The sequence below is a fragment of the Rhineura floridana genome, chromosome 4, assembly GCF_030035675.1.
Source record: "Rhineura floridana isolate rRhiFlo1 chromosome 4, rRhiFlo1.hap2, whole genome shotgun sequence".
In the NCBI taxonomy this organism is placed as follows: domain Eukaryota; kingdom Metazoa; phylum Chordata; class Lepidosauria; order Squamata; family Rhineuridae; genus Rhineura; species Rhineura floridana.
Window position 1 is genome coordinate 9,970,473 of NC_084483.1, and position 21,747 is coordinate 9,992,219.

General features: G+C 41.0%; 2 protein-coding genes across 23 annotated transcripts in view; one reads left to right on the forward strand and one right to left on the reverse strand.

Moving 5' to 3' along the window:
• Window positions 1-8,402, reverse strand: part of MATR3 (matrin 3) — a 37,817-nt gene extending 29,415 nt beyond the window's left edge. For 2 of the 5 annotated variants that reach the window (XM_061622436.1, XM_061622433.1), the window contains exons 1-2: window positions 8,191-8,402; window positions 7,646-7,791 (exon numbers count right to left, since the gene is read on the reverse strand). The gene's annotated coding sequence lies outside the window, so the exon portion shown is untranslated. Of the gene's footprint in view, window positions 1-7,645; window positions 7,792-7,924; window positions 7,944-8,190 lie in introns of those variants that run through there. The other 3 variants (XM_061622438.1, XM_061622437.1, XM_061622435.1) reach the window with 2 other exon arrangements.
• SIL1 (SIL1 nucleotide exchange factor) overlaps window positions 8,228-21,747 on the forward strand; it is a 69,673-nt gene continuing 56,153 nt past the window's right edge. Inside the window, exons 1-4 of one of the 18 annotated variants that reach the window (XM_061622439.1) lie at window positions 8,228-8,511; window positions 16,465-16,633; window positions 18,054-18,164; window positions 18,444-18,582. In XM_061622439.1, the coding sequence (XP_061478423.1) occupies window positions 8,243-8,511; window positions 16,465-16,633; window positions 18,054-18,164; window positions 18,444-18,582 (688 nt within the window). In that variant the 5' untranslated portion in view covers window positions 8,228-8,242. The other 17 variants (XM_061622455.1, XM_061622447.1, XM_061622444.1 and 14 more) reach the window with 17 other exon arrangements.

The window sequence follows — 21,747 nt, forward strand, 5'->3', positions numbered from 1 at the left end:
GTGTCCTGAAAATAGAGGAAGGCCATGATTCAGCTTTCAACAGCTACTAGTCGTGTTGGCTTATGTACTTCCTCCAGTATCAGAGGCAATAATGTATTGAAATATCAGTTGCGGAAGATCACAAGGGAGAGCTATTGTGCTCATGTCCTAGTTATGGGCTTCTCATAAGCATCTGGTTAGTCACTGCAAGAACAAAATGGTGGTCTAGAGAGGCCTTAGTCTGATCTAACAAGGCTCTTCTTATGTTCCTATGAAAAAGGTGCTGCTAAGCTTATATTACCATGTGATTGTTTCCCACCTTTTCAAGTTTAGAATCTCATTCAAAATCTACAATGCGGTTTCACCATCTCGTATGAAGACAAATCTTGAGGCAACAGTGTTTGAATAGACTATTAATTTGAATTGAGCCACTCTTGGTAAAGTAATACAGGGCAAACTAGCATATTGAACTAGAATTTTTTTTTTATTACAAGAGATGCACATTTTAATAGAGAGTCTGTGGACGAAAATAAGTAATTAGAATTGTGGTGACTCAACAAGGCTCAGAGCATGCTGGGAAGTTAATTCAGGCAGAGAAATGGAAAAACAAATGGGAGGCCAAATTCTCTTCAAGCTGAATGAAAGTAGTTAAGTGGCAGTACGTAGGTACTCTTGTTAACATTAAGACAAGTGTCATGAACCTCATGCCGTGTACAGCTCAGAAGAAGATATTTTAGAACACCTCTAGCAGATGTTGGAAGGGATGCAAAGAAACAGGATATATGTGTGGTGGCCCTGTCCCTCCATTTGAAAGATCTCTAGATATATATATATAAGAATATAAAATATGCTTCTAGCCATCAACTAACAATGGATCCTGGAATAACATTACTAGATAGTTTCAAGAACCTGAAGGAGATGCATCATATCTCCCATTGCTATTAGCTGCTAAAATAGAGCAGGCTGAAAAGGAGAAAGGGACAACTTAGGCCACAATAGGAGCATGATATACAGAAGAATATGGGAGCTTTCAGTTATGAAAATACTGACATCTCAATGGAATATCAGAGGAACAAACCACATATATTCTACATGGCACCATTTTATGTCTTATGCAGAAAATACTCTTCAGAATACAGCCCAACTAAACCACTACAAAATTATATAGTTTTATCAAATCTTGTCTACCACAGGAGCTTGTTTTGAACTTTGCCCATTACTTATAGAGGGAATTAAAGTGTTCTGTTAATACACATGTGGTGTTAATTTAACCAACTGATATATTTGTCTGTGCGATATAGTTGTCTCTGGAAAAAAGGAAATCCTGATTTCACATGAAAACACTAAAAGTTACAGCTTTTTTTTTAAACTATAACCACTTGCAAATTGTCTCTTGAGGGTATCTGGAAGTTAAACATAGTTAAAAACATTCAACTCTTTGCTTCACCTCCCAGCCCATCTTTTGCGCAAGGCCTTTGTCTTAACCTCTTAATTATCCTCAAATTGCAACTGAGCTTTAGCAGAGGAAACTGCATTTACTTGTATTCATCTGTTGATTTAACCTAAAATTAGCAAGGAGAATACAAAAGAAAGGAGACAGTGCAAGTTCCCTTTGGAAAAGGGACTTCTCTTTCTTTATAAAACCATGTACACTTTCGGTGCTGTATAAACAATTAGCTTCCTTACCTAAGCAAATAAACTGCAATTAGAAAAAGTGAAATAAAAAATAGTAGTCAATGATATTCAAACTTGTAAAACTATTTCTTTAAAGTCAGCTTCACTTTCATTTTCATGCACTGGATGCCTGTTCGCTCCATGGGCACTATCCCATAGTGCATTCTTTTTAAAGTCACAGAGGTCTTTAGCTATTACAGTAGCAGGACAGGTCCTCCTGTGGGTTCACTTCACAGTGCTGCTGTAACCTTTTAAAGGCCCACCACTGCATGGGTGGGGTGATATGCAGGACCCCGGTTAGGGCCTTAAAGTAGTATCGTGAAGATAATGCAAATAAACCAGATCCTTTTACTATACGTTCACCACTTAACACTTCACATAGCTCTATTCATGCGACACCCTGCTTTTCTATGGGGTAGTTTGTCTATTTGACTGGTCAACTGACTAGCCAAATAGTATTTATCTTAGGGCTAAACAGCCCTCTCAAAGGTTGTTCACATCAAATTAAAATAATTTGCACAAATTGCACAACAAAAACTATTCAAACTAAAAGACAACAGTATAATAATAATACACATACATACACACATAAATTAAAATAACAGCAATTATATTATGCTTAAAAGCCCATACTTATCTTAATCAGTTAAAAGTGGATGTAAATACCTAGGTATTTAGCATCCATTCAAAAACAGTTGAGGGAGCCAAGTGCACTTCCTGCAGGAGCAAATTCCATAATGAACTAGTCAATTGTGGTTAAATGTCTAAAGCATCAATGTAATAGAAGCGAAACAAAGGAGTGTGCTAAAAACCATTAGTTAATTATAAAAACTTGAATCCCAGCCTATTATAATGGAATAGTTCTTTTTAAGTTGGAATCCTAGGTACAGCCCAAAATAGTTACAATTTAAAATGATTTTAACCACAGTAACGTGGTGTGTAGACATATAAAGTTATAGTATAAACTAATGTGTGCCCATTTCTAAATTAAGTTTATGTATATATTTGCCAAGAATCCTGCAGGACTGGAAAGCAAGGGATTCTATTTGCTATTAAATTATATCTGCAGTTTCTAAATGTAGGCAGCCACATCCGTAAGACATTTTTTCTTCAGATATCTCAGTCCCTTTAAGAGAAAACTAAGATGGTGAGTGATGGTAGAAACAGAGCTAGAACAGGTTGAGGATACACAGCAGCATTCTGTGTATCTTCAAGAATTCTGATATTCAGATGGCTCCATAAGAAAAGTAATGCTAACTCCTGAGAAGAACAAAGTAAAGAGATGTAGGCTTTCCTAAGAAAATGATCCAATCATGACAATGGTGTGTTCTCAAACTCCTCCCCCATCAGTCAGACTGCCTGTTTCCAAGCCAGTGCAAGAAACCCCCTTGCTCAACCCACAGAGGGTCCTGATCCTTCCTCTTCTTCGACCCAATTCCTAATATGCAGTTTGGTTTATTCATATGTCTGAAATACGAATAACCAGATGATCCCCTAAACCCAGCATCCTTGAAAACCAACACCATACCATAAACAGAAATGCGGAAGGATGATAATCTGAAAAAAATCAAAAAGAATAGCCACTCTCCACAAAAACTAAGGCAACATTGGAAATTCTGGAGAAGGCTCAGCTTTGTTAGAAAAAATACCTCCAAATTTTTCATAACAAAAGAACAACATCTGTGGGATTCTGAAGGAATGCCATCTGAGAACCTGTCAAGCATACTGCTCCAACGATATGGCAACAAGGTATCTGCCCAAGAAAGCAAACACCAGAAGTGGCAGAAAGCCTCCACACACCTGCAAGACACAACTCAAACTGGTGCCAAATAGATATTACTGAATTGGAAAAATGCTATTTTGGCAATATTTTGAAATATTTCAGAGTAAGAATTCAGAGAATGCTTTGCTGGAATATGAAAATAATTACTACTCTTGAAGATGGTAGTGTGAAAACATTATTACTGATATTATAGTATTGTGTTTTATGTTGTACACCACCTTTTTATATTTCCTATGAAAGTACAGTTTAAATAAATAAATAATGGGCACTTTTGAACTTCAACTGGCACTATTTTTGGGTTTGCCTCTCAGTCTCAAGCTCCCTTCAGATTTAAATACTGCACTACCATTCCTCCCCTTTAATAAATTTACTAGAGGTGAAGAAGCGCCCCGCTTGAAGGATTCAAGTAGCATTCTGGAGGAGCACTGGTGTCTCATTTCACCCAACTATGACAGAATAGCATCTACTGGTTTACTTGAGTGCCATTTGATGAACTGCAGTAGGACAGGCAATATATCCCTTTCATTATTATTTAGATTTCTTACCCGCCCTACACCAGGATGCCCCAGGCCAGGTTACAACACTATAAAAGTACAATATTAAAACAGTGTTTAAAAATCAAAAGAACAGGGTGGGTCCTAAAATAAACATATATATATATATATGTATCAAATGTCAAAAACCAGAGTACAGATGTCTCCTTAACACACAACAAAAACTACATAGTAAAGGTGCAGACACCTTCACAGGGAGGGAATTCCACAGCTTTGAGGCTGCCACAGAGAACGCCCTCTCCTGAAGGCCCCACCCTCCTGACTTCTGAGGATGATGAAACTACCAAGAAGGCTCCCTCTGTCAAGACTGACACCTGACAGGGTCTGTAGGGAAGGAGGCAGTCTTTCAGATATTTAGGGCCTAAGTAGTTTCGGGCTTTACACTCAAATGTGTGCACCTTGAATTGGGCCCGAAAACAAACCATCAGCCGATGCAGCTGTTTTAAAACAGTGGTCATGTAAATTCTAAATGGAACCTCATCCTGTAATCTGGCTGCTGCATTTTGGACCAGTTGAAGTTTCTGAGGCATTTTCAAGTGCAGCCTCCTCTCTGTCACCTACCAGTCAAAGCTAACTTGACGTATGCAGTAACAAGATGTTCCAAAACACTGGAAAAAGCAACAGATTAGAAAAACAAAGTACCTTTAAAAACTGCAAATCATTTTAGAATGTATATGTAATTATGTGGCTTCTGGACATTTCTTATTTCTCTTGCACAGAATATGGTAGATGATAAACTCGGACACATCAGGGGCAAACATGGTAGCATACCAATTTTAAGCTAAATGAATTGCTTGAATAGAGTTTTCAGAGATATTACATTTTGTCTCAAACTATACACAAGTAAAATTCAGATGGAAATGAATCCATGAACAAAGTGCGTTGTAAACAGTGAACATATATTTAAAACACACACCACAACCCAAAGCATATTTATTCAGAAGCAAGCTTTTTACATTCAATGGAATTTACTCCATGGGTAAACAGGAATTGAATTATTACTAGGGTGGAAGGCAAGGTGGCATAGAATAGATGATAGCTGCCCTGCATTTAATCTTTCTCTCCATTCCAACATGTTATCACATTTAAAGTAGGTCTACAAGCTGACTCATCTTACAAAATCTAATAGATTAATCTATTAAATTAAATTTGTATAAGGGTAAAAACATTTCCAAAGTTTGAAACAATTTAATTTTTAGATGATACATATACATCTTCACAGATATCAATCTAGAAGAGGCATTCTTCTTGCATGAGCAAATGGAGAATACAGGTGGCAAGGATAATCTTTATGGGCAGTTTTTAGAAACACTTCTACAAAAAGTTGTTACTGTTTTCCAATTCAACCACGAGCACTTTTTTTCCGCTGATTAATATTTTAACCAATTCATCATTGCAACCACTAAGGTAAAAAATTTCATTTTCAGATTTTTTTCATAAAAATTAACATAATTAGCATGCGCTCCAGAAATTAAATATGGCTACTGGAATGGAAACAATACCAGTCAAATCTAAAATCAAACATGTAATTAATTTTCCTCAGGTAACTTTCTTTAGGAAGCACATATATTTATACGCACAATTCTTGAAGCCTGCTAAAATATGATAGCAATTTTCACTGTTGTAATTTTCTTAAATTATGAATTTAAGACAAATCTACGTTATTGGGATTGTTACACTTTAATATACTTACTGGAGGGGCTCTGTCTCCCTGCTCGTTCTGCTCATCAACCTCCACCCCCTGCTTACTCAGCTTGCCAACTCCCACCCCTAATTCCCCCACCAACACACAGGCACCCCCATTCCCCTCACTAACCCTTGCCCCTCAGGGACCCCCATTCCCCTTACCAACCCTTGCCCCTCAGGGACCCCCATTCCCCTTACCAACCTGCTTGCCTCACCTGTTCTTCTGCTGCCACCCCCCCAGACAAACAGTACCACCATGCAGCACAGCTAGGCTGCAGACTAGCCTCCTGCCCAAGCGGCTGCTGCCTCCCCATGCCACTGGCTCCTCTGGATAAATACTACTGTGCAAGGCACTGGCAGCTTCCTGCCTCTCCCCGGCCAACGTGTTGCTGCCACCTTGCCAAGGCAGGCAGTGCAAGTGGCATGCAGGTGGGGGCAGAAGTGTTCATGCTATGATTTCCAGCGCCACCTGTCTGCGGCACTGCAAACTGCAGCATAACAATTACATTTTTATTTAGATGGACGAGTCCCCCAATAATAAACATTAATTCCAAAAGTAAAGCGTTGAATGTTTGAACATTTAAATCATACTTAATTGAAGAACTTTCCCTTATCAAATCTTTCAAATCAAGTACTTTTGCTATTCAAAAAAACACTTTCACATACCGATGCAGCATGTAAAATTAACAAGATTAACACATTTTAATTGACTAAATGTAAGTCAATTTCCTATCAAGTAACAGCAGGAGAAAAATTTCCAAAACCCCCCACATCACTGGTTGCAGCCAAAAGTTATGCTACAGATTGCTGGGACAGTAAGCTATTGGCTCAAGATAGCAAAGTAGCTTTACAGAAGCATGTTTTTCATGAATATTCTGAGCACAGCATAATAATTTGCAAGTGGGAATGGCTATCTTATTTTTAAGATTTGTCATGGTACACTGAGTACACAAGCTTCAGTATACCATTAATCTATACCATTTAAGGTTTTTTAAAAAATGTAGTAGGACTGCAAACACAACTGACCTAGGTTTAATTCTTAATGAGATGGTTAATGTGTATCTGAGCTGATCCACTTAAGAGCCTGGGCTCCTTCATGCTAGATATATAGTTTTTCTGGGCACAGGAAGAAACTTGGATGACCAGGAAAAAGGTTCTAGCTTAGGAAACAAGCTATGTACAATCTTACAAAATTAGGGACTGGGGTACAGCAGCATTCAATCTTAAAGTTTCATACCCACAGCCTTTAGCAGTTCAAGCCACAGGTTAGTTATCCATCTCAATTATAAGTTCATGAATTTACAGGATCTGTTGTAAATTGTATGCTATGCCATTTCAGAACAGTGATTCAGTAAAGTTAAGGTTCCTTTGTGCAGTTAGTTTACTTGGAGAAGGGCCATAGCTGAGTGGTAGAGTATCTGGCAATTCCAGGCACAGCTGGAAGAGACTCCTTGTCTGAAACCCCCGAACAGCTGCTGCCAGTCAGTGTAGATAATATGGAACTAGATGGGCCAATATTCTGTCTCAGTATGAGGCAGCTTCCTATGTTTATTCCTGTGCTTGAAAAGATCACAGATTATTAGACGTACTATGCAAAGACACTTCTGCAATCTCCTGGTAGGTTGCTAATCATGGCTTACTGGATGTATTTTGCTTAGTGGGTCACAGTCAGTATCTCTACTGGATTTGAAATTATTTCCCATAATATATGTAATTGTTTTAATATGCCTGTTTTTAGTTGTTTTAATATATGAAATTGTTTTAACTGTTAATATATGAAAAGGTTTTATGTGTTTGTATTGTAATCATTTTGAGATGCTTCATGAGAAGCAATTCGCATTTGTTGTAAACTGCTTGGTCGTTTTTTGAAGTGAAATAGCAATATACAAATATGTTTATAAATAAATAAGGACCCACACTTATTCAAATATGCCTCTAGTGCTAATAACTGAGAGTAAGTGGAACTTACTTCAAATTATATACGGGCCTGTTTGAATGGCGCTGGTACGAGGATCCGGCAAAAGAACACTTGCCTTTCTCTTTAATCAGTACTCCCCTCTACAGAAGCAATTAACAGTGCAAGCTGAAGAATTTTTACGAACAAAGGTGGATTACCTAGATTAGGAAGATATACAAAAACTGCTTACATACAAACGAACTACGTGAAGGGAACAAAAAGGTATCAAAAAAAAAAAAGCGGAAACCGACAGCAAAGGCGGCCGTTCTTCGAAGACCCGCGCATGCGTACCACGTCTTCCCGTGCTCTGGCGCCATGGTGCCTTTCCCGCCCGCGCATGCGCACGACCACTCCTCAAGCTCCGGTACTACGGCCTCCCTTCCCTACCCACCCCACCCCCACCCGCGCAAAAAGTCGTCTCAGGCTCCAGTATAACGCGGTCATTTCGCCCCTCCCCCCTTCACCACTCGGGTTTCCAACGGTCTAGGTCGAGCGGCGTAAAAAACGAAGCTTTCGCGGCCCGACAGAAATACGCAATTCTGTTACGCCACTCCTACCTCAGAAAGAAATTGAGTCTTTTACTTATTTGTTGCCATCGCTACGAACGTAATGGGAAGAAAGGAGCCCCCCAAAACGAAGCTGCGTAAATCTCGCCCCCACAACGCTTGTATTAGACCGCTAATCCACCTAGCGCATGCGCCGTCGGGTCAGCGGCTAGCCACTGTTTTGCGCATGCGCCTCGCTCGCGAAACCACACTCCTCGCGCCGCCCCGCCTACCATCCCTATCGCGAGAAGCTAAACGTTTTCTTTTCTCACAATCTCGTTTCCATTATCGTGATGTAACAAGACTTCCGGGATCCAATCACGTGTTCGGCAGGTGTGTTTTATATTTAAGGCTGCAATCCTATACATGTCTACTTAGAAGTAAGGTCCATTCGGTTCAATGAGACTTACTGCGTATTGGAATGCAGCCCTAGCAGTTTTATATGGGAAAATCCGGGGTTCAAGTTCCATGGCACATTCCCTTTCATGGTAGGATTTTCCTCCAGCTGCGTGTTCTTGATCGGGTTCGAAAGACATTGTGTCAAAACGTACCACCACTTTAAGCAGTAATCCTAAATATTACCTGAACTGGGTGCAACTTACTTCTGAGTAGGCATGTATAGGATTAGCCTACCAACGTTGTAACTCTGACCATGTTTACTCAGGTAGAACTGCTGTTGACCTTTATTGTTATGTGCCTTCAAGTCGATTATGACTTATGGCGACCCTATGAATCAGCGACCTCTAATAGCATCTGTTATAAACCACCCTCTCCAGATCTTGTGAGTTCAGATGTGTGGCTTTCTTTATAGAATCAATCGATCTCTTGTTTGGTTTTCCTCTTTTTCTACTCCCTTCTGTTTTTCCCAGCATTATTGTCTTTTAATAGAGTTTATTTTCAGGTAAATATGATTAGAGTCCTGTTTAAGACTGCAGTCCTGGGAATATTTGTCCCAGTCTGTGTTGGATTTGCTTTTTAAGAAGTTTTAAAAGTTTTTTTAACTATGTTTTTAAGATGTTTTGTTTTAATACGTTTTTAAAGATATCTTGCTTTTAAGATGTTTTTAAGAGAGCCAGTGTGGTGTGGTGGTTAAGGTGCTGGACTAGGACCTGGGAGACCAGGGTTGGAATTCCCACACAGTCATGAAGCTCCCTGGGTGACTTTGGGCCAGTCACTGCCTCTCAGCCTCAGAGGAAGACAATGGTAAATCCCCTCTAAATACCACTCACCATGAAAATCCTATTCATAGGGTAGCCATAAGTTGGGATCAACTTGAAGGCAGTCCATTTCCATTTTCTGTTTTTCCCAGCATTATTGTCTTTTAATGGAGACAGGAGTGCCTTTTACCAGCTTTGGCTGGTGAGACAGCAGTGGCCGTTTCTGGACCGGGATAACCTGATCACTGTTGTCCACGCACTGGTAACCTCTAGGCTGGATTACTGTAATGTGCTCTGTGTGGGGCTGCCCTTGAAGTTGGTCCGGATGTTGCAGCTGGTACAAAATGCAGCAGCGAGACTGCTCACTGGGCAGGGTATCACCAACATGTCACCCTGCTGCTGAAGGAATTGCACTGGCTTCCCATTTGCTACTAGGCCAAGTTCAAGGTTCTAGTTTTGGTGTACAAAACCCTATACAGCTTGGGACCAGGATATCTGAAAGACTGTCTTACTCCTTATATACCCAGTTGATCACTGCGCTCTGCAGGTGAGGGCCTCCTGCAGATACCATGTTATCCGGAGGTCCGTTCTGCACAATATAGGAAACGGACCTTTAGTGTGGCGGCACCTAACCTGTGGAATTCCCTCCCCTTAAATATTAGGCAGACGCCATCTCTTATTATCTTTTCAGCACCTTTTCAAGACTTTCCTCTTCCAACAAGCCTTTTCAGTTGAGACCTATCCCAGCCTGCATATGTGTTGGAATGGCTTTTTAATATTTTTTTAAAAAACTTTTTTTAACAATATGTTTTTAACCCTTTTTTAAAATATGTTTTTAAAGCTTTTAAAAATGTTTTTAAAGTTGTTTTGTTTTAATGTATTTTAAGGTCTGTTTTTATGATGTTTTAAAGTGTTTTTAGTGCTTTTGTTTGCCACCCTGGGCTCCTGCTGGGAGGAAGGGCGGGGTTTAAATCAAATAATAAATAAATATAAATAAATAAATAATGGGGTTTATTTTCAGGTAAATATGCTTACAGTCCTGTTTAAGGCTGCAGTCCTGGGAATATTTGTCCGAGTCTGTGTCTGTGCTGGAATTGCTTTTTAAAAAGTTTTAAAAGTTTTTTTAAATTTGTTTTTAAAGATGTCTTGTTTTTAAGATGTTTTAAGAGAGCCAGTGTGGTGTAGTGGTTAAGGTGCAGGACTACAACTTACAATCCCCACACAGCCATGAAGCTCACTGGGTGACCTTGGGCCAGTCACTGCCTCTCAGCCTCGGAGGGAGGCAGTGGTAAACCCCCTCATAATGAAAACCCTATTCATAGGGTCACCATAAGTCGGGATCGACTTGAAGGCAGTCCATTTCAATTTTTAAAGCCCTTTTTGTGTTTTTGTTTGCCACCCTGGGCTCCTTCTGGGAGGAAGGGTGGGATACAAATTTAATACAATCAATAAATGCTGCACAGAACACGACAATCCTAATTATACATAGGCTTGGGCTAAAAGACATCCTCTTGATAATTTGGGAAATGTATTGGAAAGACACTCTCTGGTAATAAACACAGTTGGACAATACCTTTATTGAGACCAACCAAAGTGTCACAAAATAGCACACTTTTGGGTTTTCCAGAGCTCTTCTGGAACTCTTCATCCCGCTACATATTGCAGACACACTAAAAGAGTGCGGCGAGTTTGGGAGGGGAAGGACGAAAAGATACAAAAATGAGGTTGGATATTGTAGCCACACGATCTGCATTTAGACTCATTTTCAAGATGGAGATTCCAGACTGATTATTAGTCCGCTAGATGCTGCAGGCATTGGGTTACATTTAGTATTCTGGAATAAAGAAGGAATGACTGATTTCCATATTTGAAAACATAAAGCCCAGCTGTTAATCAGATCAGCCTCATGCCTTAAGAGAAAGCCTGGTTTTTGTTTAGGCAGAGAGGCCACTCGATTTATATTTGCAAAGCTGGACATTGCTTTTGGGTGGTGTAAAAATGTAAATGTACTGCCTTCAAGTCGATTTCGACTTATGGTGACCCTATGAATAGGGTTTTCATGAGGCTGAGAGGCAGTGACTGGCCCAAGGTCACCCAGTGAGCTTCATGGCTGTGTGGGGATTCGAACCCTGGTCTCCCAGGTCGTAGTCCAACACCTTAACCACTACAATTGAAGCCAAATTGTTTAATTAGCTGTGACTGGATGGAATGTAATCCTCAAAATGCAAAGTCCCACTGAACATATAACGAGACTACATTAAGTTGCATGGCGTTTTTGTTGTTGACATTTTAGTTTTCAACACACAACAGGACAGACACAGTTTATTAGCGATATCTTACCCCTTACTGGCAGAACATTGTAGTTAAGTGTGTGAACATGCAAAAAGTGATATAGGGTGGCCAGTTGGACCAAGTATGCATAGGAGGGTTGAGCAATAAGGTTTCCGTCTTAAGCAACACCCATTAAATCTAAAGGGATTTACTTCCAAGGTTTGGAGGGCTCCTGGACAGAGTGCGCTGAACTGGTCCCTACTCAGTTGGAGGGCTCTGTGGGCTTACTGGCAGCCACAATGGGTGATTGGGTAGGGAAGAGTACATATTACTGGGCATTACCCTTACAGTCACCCCTGACTTAAACCCCTCGACCTCTCCATTGTTGTTCTTATGGGCAGCTCTCGCTTCCGATCCGGGAGAAGTGGGGAAAGGGAGCAAATGATTGGGAACCAGGAAGTTGTGTTACTTCTCCAGGCAATTAGATGCATTACTCTCTCATACTGCCGTTTCTCTATGCCTGGCCCACCCATCAAGACAGCCACTTGAGGGCGCGGCTACTACTCAGTGGGCGGAGCTAGTCTCCCTCGCTGTAGGAAGGACGGATGCGGTGAATGTTGGTGACGCGGCCGTTCCTGATTGGTGAGGTGCGCGCCTGGTTGATTGCATCTCCCTATGGGAAGGTCGAGGTCCACTTAGCCTTCCATCCATCCGTGGTCGGTAAAATGAGTACCCGGCATACGCTGGGGGGGTAAAGAAAGGCCGGGGAAAGAACTGGCAAGACCACCCCATATATACGGTCTGCCTAGTAAACGTTGCAAAATGTCACCCTAAGAGTCGGAAATGACTCGCACTACAAGTGCAGGGATATCTTTACCTTTTACGGGAAGGCTTGTATGGAGGGAGGAGGAGGGTGTTGGGAAGTGTTTTCTCTCGGAACTCTGCCGCCTGCTCCCTCTCCCCCCCCTTAACCTGCCGGGCTCCTGTTCGTTGCAGCCTGTCCCATCTCCTATCGTGCTTTGCCTCCCTTTTCACCTTAGACGTGGAGGCTAACACTCTAGTCCTGAGTAGGTCAAGTGCTCGCTCAGGGCTCAACTTATTCCTGGGCTGTACCACTTCAGGCTGCAGGTAAGGGATCGCAGTGTGCTGTGGAACTAGGTAGGCGCAGCATAAGGGCACTTCAGTTATGCAGGTACCTTTTAAGAACAACAAGTATGCTCAGAAACGTGCTGCAGCCACCTGCCTCGATCTAGAACACCAGCATCTCGCGAAGGGAAGGAGAGGGGAGGCTAGGACCCTTCTCCTGACAGCTAGTTCTGCGACTTATATGTAATTGGGAAGAATTCAGTTATGTAAGCCCCTTGCCTGCTAAGCAAGGGGTCACAGCTCGCACAAGTTGACCACCTTAGTTAGACTAAGTATAAAATGCAAACGTGAGGACCCGATTGTTAACAGCAAATGGGTTGTACGGCTGAGGAGTGTAAAAGCATCCCTGCCACTTGCCTCTGCACATCCTTTCTTCCCAAGTGCTTCTATCCCAGCCAAGCTCACTTTGGGTTTGGGAGCTCCTCTGAGAAGAAAAGCTGTAAAGAGGCAAGTGGTGGTAGGGAAGGGTTTTGCTCCCTTGATCTGTTTGCCCTTTTTAAAAAAACAAAACACCAAGCCCAACCGGTGTTTATTTTCTATACGATTGGGGCAGGTCTGTGACACTGACTGGTTGGTCATTTGACTGGTCAAACAACGGCCAGGTAGTTTTTGAAGGCATAGAAATGTTATGTGAACAAAGAGGATACCCTTCAACCAGTCTGGTGTTTTTGTTTGTGTGTTTATCCATCTATCCATCCATCCATTCAAAGTATTTATACTCTTTAGTCAGAAAAGCTTAGAGAGCAGCTTACAGCTGAATAACATGTGTTAAGTACAACCCCATTATTTGTGTGTGTGTGTGTAGTGATGACATGACCTTTAAAATAAATAGTTTTCCCTTTCCTCAAGGAACTCATGGTAGCTTATAGTTTTCCCCTGCCCATTTTATCTTCATAACAACCCTGTGAGGTAAGTCAGACTGGCCCAACATTACGGCTTCGTGGTTGAGTGAGGATTTGATGGCTAGAATGTGTCCTTGAATTCTGGTAATGCCTCTTGAGTGTCTGGATGAAAGCAGAGTACTATGTGTGTGTCTATAGCCTCCTATACAAAAGCAAAGCTTACCTTTGTTGCTCCACCCACTTTTGCCTGTAGCCCCACCCACCACTGACATGTGGACCTCTGAAGGTTGTCCAGAAAGGAATGAGGCCTGAAAAAAGTTCCCCATGCAGATCCCCCCCTTCCCTCTCACCACCACCAGAAGTTCAGATCATCTTGATGGGGTGGAGTGATTCAAGCAGAAGGCCCCTTTATTGTGTTGGGGCTGTTGCAAGGAAGTCTTTCTCCGTATCATGCAGGTAACATCAGAGACCTCAGGCCATGTAGGAAAGATCCCAGCTGGGTCTCCTTCCTGTGTCCCTGTTGCCTCCAGATTTGGAAGGGACAAAGATTTGGTGTGGGAAAGAGCTGCAGTGTGGGCATCTACCATACGGCCTGTGTCTTCCTACATTTACTTTTGCAGCTTGGGATGAACCCAGCCATGACGCTAATACGAACAGCTGAGGTGTCTTTTGATGTAGTTCTGAATATGTAACATGGAGAGTATTTGTGTAGGCAAAACATTCAGTGCGCTTTGAGCAGGATATGCTTATGATGCAGCAATAACAGCATCACGCCAGCCTGTTGCTATTATGCCCCCTATTTTCCCTATTGTGTTTGTACTTAACTTAAAAATCATTTGGCTAATATTCCTTCCAGTGTGTTTCTTCCATCCTGTTGGTTTTCATTCCTTTGTTTATAGCCCTTTATATTTCTTCCTCAGTTGTTAGTAAGCTCCTTAATATTCCCAGAAGTGTTATGATGTCTGTATGTATTTTAGGACTGATTTTTCTCCCGGAGCCCTTTTTGGGTAGGATGCAGTGGGTCTTGGAGGTAGTTCAAAGCTGAGACTCTTTCCAGAAGCTTTGGAAACATTTAGAAACTAATTTCTTTTAAAACATTAACAGCAGCATTGATTCAGGAGGACACAGTGAAGTCAAATTTAATTTGAGATTTTTTTGTGCATTTCAGGGATCATTTGAAAGGCTAATTGTTTTGTTAAATTTAAAAAATCTATGTTTGAAATGTTACATTTTACCATTTATATTGTTTTAGGCTGCAGTCTGCACATAGCCACAGTAAACAAAAAATTGAATATATCGTACATCAAGATTAGATGAGGGCTTCAGGTTTAATTTAGGCAAAAGTGTTGAAATTACAGTTCTCCACTTCAGTAGAAGGGGGTACAGACATCTTGTAGGTACTGCTATATTTAGTCTGTTTCATTTTTTTTGTAGTAGTAATTTAAGCTAGTGTATCAATGATGAGTGTGGAATGACAAGTTTTCTGTTTCTCCTGAAAGGGTGACTTTCAAACATTTTATTAACCATAGTGAAATCTTTTCATAGTGCCTCTGTGGTGAGGAATCCCTGTGCATATTCCCAGAGAAGGGATGTATGTATTATGTAATTATTTGCAGCATTTAAACCATGCTTGCAAACCAAAGTTCTTGATGCAACTTACTAAAATGGAATAAATAAATAAGTTACTAGGGGGAAGGTGAATGCAAGTCTCACCATCTCCCTGAAGTCTTCACATGTTCCAACTGCCACTATCCTGGCTGAAACTCCTGGCCTGGAAATGGCTGCCAATGCAGCCAGGTGTGAAGTCCTCCACAAGTCTGGCATTCTCATTGGGCTGCTACTAATATCTCTGACAGCTTCTGGCTTTGATGGCACATGCAGGAAGCACTGGGAGAGCCTTGTTATTATAAGCCTTCCCTTAGTCCTCAAACGTTCCTACCAGGCAAAAGCAGGTCACACAGATTCTGGACTTGCAGGTGCTAGTAGCTTCCAGTACTTATAATTCCAGGTATAAGATCTCTGAGTTTGGCTATAGAAATATCCATGCTGGAGAGAAGGGTCTCTTGCAGAGTATGATATAGGACACAACTTCTTGATGATTTGCTTCTCAGGAGACAAAGAAAAGCTTTAAAGCAGGCAACATTTTTAATCCGGTGGAGGGGAACTTGTGGCCCTTCTGATGTTGTTGGAACCCAGCTCCCATCAGCCCCTGCCAGCATCTGGTCAATGGTTAGAGATGGTGGGAGTTGTAGTCTAACAACAACTGGAGGATTGCAAGATGCCCATCCCTTCTTTGCAGGGACCACATTGAGACCCAATATTCTGTGCAAAGTGGCCATGTCCACCCATACTTATTGTGTAGTAGTGTTTGCAGAAAATAATTTCTAGGCACTACCTGATCTCAGGTGAACCCAGCATAGGAAAGCTGCATCCTGGTTGCTAGGGGAAATGGAAAGGCAAACTATGGAGATTCCAAGAACTAGGAAAAAAGAACAGGAAAAGTGCACTGAAAGGGAGGGCAAAACAGCAGCTTCAGGGGGGTTCCGTTTGCCTGGTGTCCAAATAACACTCAGCTCCGACTTTACTTATTGGCTAATGACATTGATAGGCAGGAGCAGCCAGGCTGGCTCATTTCACATAAATTGCTTAGAAGGGTACCTGCACAGTTTGCTCCATAACTCTCTTTCTAGGAGGGCTAGAGACTTACTTTTTTAAAAATGAAAGCTCAGGTTCTGCACTACCTGCTGGGGGCACCACTGAGAGCCTTTGCAAGTGGCATGGCAGAGACCCCGGTCTAGGAAAGTCAGCCCCTTCTCCCCCCCCCAAGAAGGAGATCATTGAGGCTGCTGCTTCCATTTTCATTTTCACAGATGTATGTATAGTTGCGTGGGAAGGAGCCACAAGAGAAAGAAGTACGGTAAGGAGAAAGGATACATTTGCGGGAAAGAAAGACAAGCAAGAAGAACAGAGGAGGAAGGGAGAAGAGGAAAGAAGAGAAAGGAAACAGCAAAATCAAAAGAAGAGGGGGGAAAGGCAGTGGCAAGCACTTTAATTTTATTGGGGATACTGGAAGTTGATTGGTATGTGACTAGTCAATTATTTCTAATTTGAAATATGTTTTGCGATCTTTATTGTGTTTGCCCTTTCTACAGTTCTACAGTCCAAAGAGGTAGGTCGTTACTCTAGTTTTACAGGGAACTACAGGTATGAAAGAGATGTGCCTGATGTCTCATACTGTGCCAGGCCAGATACCACAGGAGTGGGCCAACATTCTGTACACAGATGAAGAGTGGGTGTTAAATTAGCCACTCCATGAATTTCAAGTGTGGTCAGATATGGAGAATTTAAGGGGTCATGCTAGAATTCCACGTGAAATCCTCTGAAAGAAGAATGTGTGAGAATGAAGCTAAAGGGATATCTGAAACTTGGCTGTTAAGATTTACAAAAATGTTGAAATCATGCTAGAAAATGTCCCCTACCATATTTCAACGCAGTTTTTTAAAAAAATGCCGGTTGACCTGTTTTGGTTTCACCACCATTTATTTATTATTTATTTATGGCATTTATATCTCCAAGATGGTCACGGTGGCATACTTGGTTCTTCTCCTCTCCATTTTATCCTCACAACAATCCTGTGATGTGAGAGGCAGTGACTAAGGTCACCCAGTGAGCTTCACGGCTGAGAGGGGATTGGAACCCTGGCCTCCCAGAACCTAGTCTAACCACTTCACCACATTATCTCTCTTGTGTATTGCTTGCGTATGTCATCTGGTCCCACAGAACTATTATTCACCACTGTTAATAATTGAAATAATTGCAGTGGACTGTAATTTGTAGTTGCTGTCCTGCTGTCTCCATGTATGCTGAAATCATAGAGTACTAAACAGCAGCTAGCAATAGAGCACAATGATTATACCATCAGACAAAGTCAATGTGTGGGTGGGGAGCCCATCTGTGTTTTATCATCCAGAGAGGAAACACATTCAAGAAAAGAAAACTTAAATTCACACAGCTGTATATTAATGCATCTGTCCAGGAATACAAGAAAAAACCCAAAATGCCTTAAGCCACTCATTGAGTTGACATAGATTGTGTCATACATATTATACAGTGTAAACCTATAGTATATACTAAATCATTTTATACACTGGTGGTATAAAATTAGCCTGAAGGTGCAATCTAGGGCCCATAAAATCCATGGTGGTTTTACTGTTGACTGGATTTGGTTACCCTAAGTGCACATTTGTAACTTAATTTCCATTAGATTTAATTATGTATAAATGCCGTTGAGAATAGAGCCTTAGGGTGTAAACTTGGGAGGGGTGTATTTACTGTTCAGTGGCATTTTTGCATTCGATGGAGTATTACTAGCTTGTGAAATTGCCCAGTGCTGCTGTGAAAGTGCTGTTGACATTATGAAATGGTGAGGAATCTTCATAACTCAACTACTTTATTTCAGGTTGCAATGTCTCACAGCATCTATGTTCGGTCCATTGTGGCTAAGCTCAGTTTGGTGGTCTTGCTGCTTTTTGCAACCAGTTTCTCTTCATGCTTAAATGACAGAGTTGCAGTGAGTATTCTTAATTGAATATTGGAGAAGGCACTGTAAGGAAAGCTCAAACATCAGAATTTTTTTGGTGTTGGCAAGATGGGTTTAGTTTTTTTCTGAAGTTTAATCTCTCTCCCCCCTCCCCATTTCTTTAACATATTGGGAAATTCTAGGTTTTTTAATACAATTATTTAAGTCACCTATTTCAGTGAGTACTTAAAAGGCCTTCAAATTAGTTTAAAAGTTGGTAATGTGTGGATTTTTTTTACTGTTGTAAAACAATGTGTCTTACTTTCAAAGGAGTTTGCTCTGACAAAAAAAGAAGAGAGTGATTTAAAGGAGCAGAAGCAGAACAGTGAAGAGTTGGTGGAGGAGGGTTTTGATTCTGAAGACTTGGAAGTATTTTATCCAACACATCAGTGGCAAACAGTCCGGCCAGGTAATTTAAACTCAAGAGAAGCTGCGCAGAAACAGAAAGAGGCTGTAGTCTACTACAAACTAACTGAAATGCCAACAATTTTCAGTTTAATCCCAATTCTGACAGGAGGCCTGTCTTAATAGCCTTTTTGGATGATTCTTATTCATAGAGAAAGCTGTTTTTCAAAAGTTAACAGCACAATTGCAAAGAAATTACCTACGTATATCCAAGTCATAGAAGTAAATGGCTAAAATAAATATGAAATAATTTAGTGAATGTCTAAAAGGGTACTGCTAACAAATGTATTATTACCTATACCCCTGTCCCTGAGTGGCAAGAGGTTTTGAGGGTCTCAGCACATATCTTGGATTTGGCTTCCTTGGAATAAAGGTCTGTGGAGACTGATGCCAGTTTCTGTGAAATAAGGTATGTTTACAGATATATTCAAACTGAGCATAAGATGGAAGGCTCACAGCATTAACACTCCAACAGATCCTTTCCCATTAGATTTCTAGGGAGGTCATCAAAGCTGTAGCTTTGGATTCTGCACAGAGAGCAAATCAGGCAATCCGTGTCTCCAGCCCTAAGACTGCTGCTCTCTCTCTCTCTCTCTCTCTCTCTCACACACACACACACACACACACACAGAGAGAGAGGAGAGAGAGAGAGGAGAGAGAGAGAGAGAGCGCCCTTCACCTCGGCTCCCAGAAGGGTCTCCCAGTTAATTAGTTTGAACAGCAACCCTTTGGCCCAAGCTTACATAACAAAGCAGATACTTAACAGACCTGGCTAGGGCTATTTACCTAAGCAATAAAATTGGATGTAGCAGTCCCCTCTTTCTACAGAACCCCATATGAAATCACAGGATACAGTTCTGTTCCGTGTTGAAAAAGAGGTAACTAAAAATAGGCTTGACAATCTCCCTGTTTTCTACTTGGATAAAATGTTTAAAGCTGCTCTTTAGTGCTGCTGGTTTAAATTTTAGATAGGCCATTGAAAATGGTGAGATTGTCATTTCTCTTTGTTTTATGTATAGAAAATCAAACAGAACCAAAAGGGAGGAATGCCTGGGGTAAAAGTTTGAACACTGCCTTGGGTGTATTGACAAATTCAACGGTGACTCATACAGTTTTTGCTTACATCTTTATTATTAAAATAATTATGGTCTACATTAAAGTAATTATGATTTAGTTAAGGTTGCAAGCTTTAATTGGCAGAATAATCAACTGAAGAGGGCAATTTTCATAAATGCAGGCAAACTTTAATAGGCAAGACAATGAGTTAAGGATTCGCTTATTTTGTTTTTTTGAGATTATTTGGTTCTGATATCAGTAGTCTGTTGACCTAATGGAGAGTGAAAAGTAAAATATTAAGAATGGTCTTTCCAAAGAATGGTGGCTATTTTAAAAAAAATTGTCTAACACTTCCATCAAGATCTCAAAAAGTCACCTAAACTGAGGTTTTAGTAATGTGCACGTTTATTTAAACTGAATCAATTTAATTTAATCAGATAACAGTTCTAGCTTTCATTTGTATATTTTCATTTACTGCATGGTTTTCTGTCTGTTTACATCTTTGAGAAAGACACATGTAGGGAGACTTGGAAATACACTGGTAAGCAATAAGTAAATACAAGATTTTATACTATGATCATGACAACATCATTTACAAAAGATAAACTTCAGACAAAATACAATGTTCAAGTGCAGTCTGCCCTCAACTGGCTGATTAAACAAGTGACTGAGAAAACAGTTCAAGCACCATACAGTCCATTTTCATTGCCCTTTTCTGATATATGCCGTAATCATGATCAATCACCAAAAGAAAAGATTGTTGGCTCCAAAGATTTCAATCAGTGTAACCCGTTATAATGGTACTGTGGCAGTCTTTCAACAGCATTTAGAATGGGACATGAAGACAGACCTCCAAAAATGTTTGTGTAGTTCTTTTTTTGTGATAGGGTCTTAATATTGTGGTCCTGCATATATAGATTAATTTTACCTTGCTGCTTGTATAATAATTAATCATTATCTCAAAAATCCTGCCATTTGAAATTGGGGGGGGTGTTACAAAGGTTTTCAACTAAGCAAGGTAAAATCAGTGCACTAATTATGATGATCAACATAAATTAGTGTACCATAGGAGGACATGTAATTTCACTTGTTTTTTGTATCTGTGTAACTCTACCTAAACAAATCTTTTCAGGTCTGGTCTCAAGTTTTTATATATTTTTATTTATTAAATAAAGGCTTTTGGGGTGGGTTCGGTTTTATTATTGTTGTTGAGATTTTTTAATGTTTTAATTTATTTGTATGTTTTTATTTTGTACGTCGCCCAGAGTGGCGGGACAGCCAGCCAGATGGGCGACTAATAAATTAATAAATAAAACAATAAATAAATATATGTGTATGTGTGTGTATACATACACACACACACACACCTGCTTTGCTTGCCAACCCCCACCCCCAACCATACACACACCAGGCCCCCCCGACACGCACGTGTGCAGACACAGGGATGCTCTCTTTCTTGTGTACATAGCTCAGGCACCTCTAAACACACACACACACCAGGCACCTTAAACACCCCCCAGGCGCTCCCAAGCACACATACAGGGACTCTGTGTCACACGTACGCAGGGGCACTCACAAACTGCCATCACCACCCTCGTCACTACTACTACCTCCCCCCCAAGCACCCACTCTCTGCACCTCAGCCCGCTTGCCTCAACTGTTGTGGTGCTGCCGTTGCACACACCCATCACCACCCTGGCGCCCACACTCTTAAACAGAAGCCAAGCCACTTGCTTTAGCTGTTGCTGCACCACTGCCGCCGGCCTCCTGCCAACCTCCCGCCAAGCCTTGTGCCACCACCCTGGCCTCCCGTCAACACACCAAGGTTGCTGCCGCCTCAGCCTCGCACTAACCGCTGAGGCTGCTGCCACCTTTACATAGCCTGCCCTGTCAGCCATCTTTGCCCCCACACTCCATCCCCAGTGTCAAGCTGCATGATGGCTTACCTTTTTATCATATAGGAAGGTGTGTGTGTGTGTGTATATATATGTGTGTGTGTGTTTATTTTCCCACCTTATCCCAAGGGCTCAGGTTTTTTAATCTAAGTCTTTTCATTAAGATCTTTCAGACCTCTTATCTAATCATTAGTGTTTTTTTTAAAAGGAAAATACAG